This window comes from Sinocyclocheilus rhinocerous, unplaced genomic scaffold (assembly GCF_001515625.1).
Source record: "Sinocyclocheilus rhinocerous isolate Xijiao unplaced genomic scaffold, SAMN03320098_v1.1 scaffold1482, whole genome shotgun sequence".
Lineage (NCBI taxonomy): Eukaryota > Metazoa > Chordata > Actinopteri > Cypriniformes > Cyprinidae > Sinocyclocheilus > Sinocyclocheilus rhinocerous.
Window position 1 is genome coordinate 734,467 of NW_015624221.1, and position 6,100 is coordinate 740,566.

The following is a 6,100-nucleotide window of genomic DNA, read 5'->3' on the forward strand; positions in this document are numbered from 1 at the left end:
TATATATATATATATATATATATAATTGCAAAATTATATTAACATTTACTTCAAATGTTTAATTTAATTTAAATGTAATTTTTTTTACACTCCAGTGCATGTCTAAAAATCATGATAATTTTATTTTTTTTTGTGGACGATTGCTCAATTTTGATGCTGGCTATTTTCATTCTAAATGTGCTATCACTGATGTCTTATGGTTTTGGTTGCAAACTGATTGACTGGAATAGTAGATAAATTGTTAATGGTGTTTATTTGAAGTGTCGTCTCTGATCACAGACAACACATTCAAAGACTTTAAAAACAATCCACGTCTGCAATTAATTCAAGCACTAAAAACGACATCAACCCATATTAACTTTGCAGCTGAGTTCAATCTGACCTGCTGTTCTCATGTCAAGTGCTTGACTGTGATCAGACCTGCGGACTGCATGCTTTATTTACCATTAGATGGGACACAGCTGTCTGCGGTAAAACTGTGCTCATTTATGAGCACCAAGGCAGGATGCTTATCTTCCCAAAGCTTTTTAGTGCAGGTATGGTTCCTTTCAAACAGAGACAATTCATATATCAGCTCAGATGGAGGAAATCACAAATGATCTACTAAAAGAGCATGTCAAGCCAATACGGCCAAATTAACAGTTCATAATACTCAGTCAGGGTGATAGCAGATACTGTAGACACTTATGATTAGAAAAGTATTACTGTCTCATTAGGGATGTTCATGACAGTTAAAACAGGATTAGCCTATACTAGGGCTGCATGATTATGACAAAAATCATAATTGTCGATTATTCCCTTGAAATTGTAATTGCGATTATTAATTACGATTATCACAATTTACATTGACTCAAAATAAAAACTGAACTGCATATAAACATATAAATTGCATATAAGGCAGTTATATATTAATTTTGTATGTTATTCTACTCCAATTCCATTTTGAAATAAACATTTAAATGGTGGCTATAATGAAAACTTGCTTTCATGACAGATTCAAACATTGCCTACATTAATGAATGCAACAAAATTCTCTCCTGAATTTTAATTGCTATGTATTGTTTGGCCATCCTTGAACCCCTGGCTCTTTTCCTTGGCATATGTTTTTTCACTTCTGTATTCCCTAAGCAAGTGTTTAATAAAAAAATAAAAAATAAACCTGATCTGTCATGTCAATTTAAAGCATGCCAAAACGATATATGAACCCTAACCCTAACAGAATATGAAATCATATATCAAATGTAGCAATGTATAAAGATTATTGAGATTACTGGATATTAAGCCTGCTACAAATTATGTTTAACGAAGTTTTGCTCATGCTGAAAAGACTAAAAGATATCTGTTCATCAAAATGAAGATCTATTAAAAACGAGAAATGTATTGAGTTTATGCAATTTCATTACATCGCTATTACATACACATGTAAAGCTGCTGCACTGCATCACTTCATAGTTAATACAGTGACATCTAGTCACCTGATGCCCATTCAAAGCATCAACCATTTGCCAATCCAGCCACAAAGGTTACCATAAAACCTCTCTGTCCTGTACTTTCCATCTCAGAGCCCTCAGCCATCAGAGGTCACTAAGAGGAGTCAGTCCTTTGTGTTGTGATGGACATGCACTGGACAAAGCAGCAGGTTAACAGCTCATACAATCAGCTAGTCTTAACTGTCTCTAACTCAATGACCCAATACCACTCAGATGGGATACACTCCCTAGAGACACGTGACAATGACAAATCTAGCATACTGAATGGAAATCATTAACCAAGATGATCTGCACAATCAAAGACTCAAGTGCTAATGGCTTTGAGCAGTGTAACACCAACTTAAGATGTGAACACAGAAATACAGCAAACAGCTTTGATACAGACATCACTCAAGGCTAATAAATTCCCATGATAACTTGCTTGTCTAAATAAGTATGGATTTTTGTTTTGTTTTTTTATGACCGACCATAAAAATCTATAGTTGGCATGAGACTAATGGGATAGAATCACTTACTGTCCTTGTCTGAGCAGGACTGTTGCTAAAATATACAGGGCCTGAAAATGTAGTTTTAAGTAACAGCTGCAGATGGGACACAAAACCCCCCCACAAAAATCAGTAAATAATATATAGAGAACAGGGCAGACCATACAATCATTCTAATATGGAAAAATGTCACTTAATACTGTAAAAGAAGAGCGAGAAAATAAACATAAAATATTATAACATAAATTATTAAAAATAAATAATTACAAAATTCAATTAAAATCTGAAAAATCTAAAACTAGTACAGACAAATACATACCATAAAAGATAACATTTATTTACCTAATCTGTCATAGACTTACTACAGCTTAAAGTCTCTTTTTATTTTAATATTGTTTTCAAATTTAAACTTTAATGTGATTGAACCTGAAACATGCCATCTTGTGCAGGACTTGTTCTGGATCTGAAGGTTTCTGCTGTCTGTGATCATCAGACATCTCTGATCCTGCCAGAGCTTTTGCAGCTATTGGCACTGACAAAAGTTTAACAACAAAACCCTTTCTTGATACCCGAGTTTCTACTGGCACTGCTCGGTTTTATGTAACAGATGATAATAAAGCGGTGAAGTGGAGAAATGGAGATCTGGTTTGCCAGAACCCCAGCAAACCAGATGAATACTGTCTTCATACTGTATTTGTAAGCTTGAAAGCTTTTTACCATGACCCTATATGAGCATATATGTCCTAACTCTAACCATTCAGCAGAAGAACATGGTCAAGAGTGATTCTTCAATCGCTAGGACAAAACAAGGAGTAAAAGTGCCAGTCTGTCTGTGGAAGCTCATTAATAATTAGTTACAGAAAAGACTTTTGCACACACTGACAAAAATTATCTATATTGCTATCAAAAGCACAGTGATATGCAATAAATATCTGTATTTCTGATCACGTCCATCCATCAAAATCCATCTTTCTTGTGCAAATATTCAGCCACTTAAATGTAATTAATACACATTGTTTGCTAAACTACAGTTTCATTATTTTAAAGGGATACTCCACCCAAAAATGGAAATTCTGTCATTATTTACTCTCCCTCATGTCATTCCAAACCTATATGACTTTCTTTCTTCTGTGGAACACAAAGAAAGATATTTTGATGCATGTTGATGATAACCATAACCAACTCGTCTTCAACAAGGCCAAAAGGGCCCACATCACACCTCTCTTTATCTCCCTGCACTGGCTACCGGTTGCGTCTCGCATCAAGTTAAAGACATTGATGCTTGCGTATAGAACAGCCACGGGCTCAGCACCCTCCTACTTCCACTCACTCTAGAGGGGGTCTACATCCCCTCCAGAAGCCTGAGATCTACAGCATGTTGATGATAACCATAACCAACTCGTCTTCAACAAGGCCAAAAGGGCACACATCACACCTCTCTTTATCTCCCTGCACTGGCTACCGGTTGCGTCTCGCATCAAGTTAAAGACATTGATGCTTGCGTATAGAACAGCCACGGGCTCAGCACCCTCCTACTTCCACTCACTCTAGAGGGGGTCTACATCCCCTCCAGAAGCCTGAGATCTACAAGTGAGCGACGATTCGTGGTACCATCACAGAGAGGCACAAAATCGCTTTCCAGAACATTTTCGTTCACCGTTCCGGGCTGGTGGAATGGTCTTACCACCCCCATCCGGAATGCTGAATCCCTGACAATTTCCAAGCCACAACTGAAAGCTCATCTCTTTCATCAACATTTGACTGCATCCTAATTATAAAAAAAAAATTAAAAAAAACTTTGCATTGTCTTTCCTTTATCCCTCCCAGGCTTGTACTAATCTGAACAATGTCTGAAACTTTGTATTATGAGCACTTCCTGTGTTTATTTGCCTCTTTATGATGAATCGCTTGTTGTATTCCTCAATTGTAAGTCACTTTGGATAAAAGCATCTGCTAATTGAATAAATGTAAATGTAAATGCATACTGTGACGAGCGTCCCGAAGCTTCATCAGCGTCGCCCTGGAAACAAGCGAGGAGCACCTGGCCATCATCATCACAGGCTGATCGGTCACAGCTGCACCTCATCAGGCGGCGGCTACATAAACCACGCAAGCCCTGCCATCTAGGAGATTCCTCCATGAGACTGAGGCTCTAACTCGCCCTCTCACTTTTCCCACAGAAAGCAGCGTGTGACCGACCAGCCCCACAGGAGCACTGCACGGACCCTCTGCACTGGGAAGACGGAAGAGAGCACTCACGGCACCGGAGCACCTACCTGGACCTTTCTCACTAACACCCATCACCCCAATAAATCCACCCTCCGGGGTATTGATTGAGATTACTTGTCGTGTGATTCTTCACCCCGTTACAATACAGTTTCCATTCCCATTGACTTCCATTATATTTTTGACCATATAATAGAAGTCAATGGGAGCCGGAACTGTTTGGTTACCAACATTCTTAAAAATATCTGCTTTTATATTCCACAGAAGAAAGTCATACAGGTTTGGAATGACATGAGGGTGCGTAAACGATGACAGATGCCTACAGGCAACTGTCTAGTTCACTTATGCCTAGAAACAGCCCTGGTGATGACTTCACTTTTGGCGTGAATCCTGGTGCTAGTGTAGAAACGTCAGGCGTAAACCATTATTTAACTTCTAGACCTCCCATGATGGAAGCTGAAATTCCATTCCGGCTGAATCTTCACCACAGCAGGACTCAAAACAGGTGAATATCCGCCCCAGACATCCTGCAATAATGGGAACCTTGTGTTGCACTTTCACTCTCTAATGTCACATAAGCAGTGATGTCATTTCCTGCGGCCATCGCTGGCCTTCTGCAGTAAAAGCCCTGCCTGTAACGCCACACATTCTAATCGGGTTAATGATTACGTTTAATTAGAGGGGCAGACTGACTGGTCAGTGGGAGCAGCTGCCACCCCTCACAAACATCCATTAGCTCTCATCAGATGCTGGGACGGGCAGTGGAAGACACCCCCCAGGCGGTCCACCCTCCCCTGGACTGACCTCTGCAGATGAGCCCCTCATTCATTACAGTCTGTTTGCACACGCCGCATTGCTTCCCCTTCTTGAACGTCTTCAGCCGGAAGGTGTGGGAGTGAACGGCTTCAAACTCTTCAGGCTGCAGTGGAAAAGAAACAAGGAATATTATAGAGACACAACGCCACACATTCTAATCGGGTTAATGATTACGTTTCATTAGAGGGACAGACTGACTGGTCAGTGGGAGCAGCTGCCACCCCTCACAAACATCCATTAGCTCTCATCAGATGCTGGGACGGGCAGTGGAAGACACCCCCCAGGCGGTCCACCCTCCCCTGGACTGACCTCTGCAGATGAGCCCCTCATTGTTTACAGTCTGTTTGCACACGCCGCATTGCTTCCCCTTCTTGAACGTCTTCAGCCGGAAGGTGTGGGAGTGAACGGCTTCAAACTCTTCAGGCTGCAGTGGAAAAGAAACAAGGAATATTATAGAGACACAATAAGGACTCTTACTACTTACAACTACAGCAATACGATCAAAGAAAGAAAGAAAGAAAGAATAATACCAATCAAAGGAACTGTCATTTCAAACAAACAGCCAATGAAGTCTAATGCAACAATTAAAATACTGTAAAAATCTACTTAAAAATAATCAAGACATGTTTTCCACACTACGTAATCACAAGGAAGAATAATATTTAATATTTTGCAGCAATATAACAATATAATTGAGTGATATGCAGCAATATAAACAATAACATTAATAAACAGCAACATGTACCTGATTTTGTTTTCATAAAACATTGTAATATATGAAAAATATGCTCTGTAAACGCATTTAAGTCATGACACAAAACAAAACGTTTTGAATCAATTAACTAAAATGGACAGTTTGAACCAATTCATGAAGTATAAAAATATAAAATGTCTATTGTAAATTAATGGCCAAAAAAGTACAATAAAACCAATATATATTTAATTTAATTAATTAATATAATGATATATAATATATATATATATATATATATATATATATCTTGTCATTTGCACTTATATATTGCTGCTCTTTTGTTAGTTTTGACTGCTTTTATTGTCCTCATTTGTAAGTCGCTTTGGATA

The 6,100-nt window shown here is 38.7% G+C and overlaps 1 protein-coding gene across 1 annotated transcript in view; it reads right to left on the minus strand.

The window, feature by feature from the left end:
• LOC107739685 (tensin-1-like) overlaps positions 1 to 6,100 on the minus strand; it is a 207,344-nt gene that overhangs the window by 162,289 nt on the left and 38,955 nt on the right. Inside the window, exon 2 of the mRNA XM_016551885.1 lies at positions 5,327 to 5,441. Coding sequence (XP_016407371.1) covers positions 5,327 to 5,441 — 115 coding nt within the window. The remainder of the gene's footprint in view (positions 1 to 5,326; positions 5,442 to 6,100) is intronic.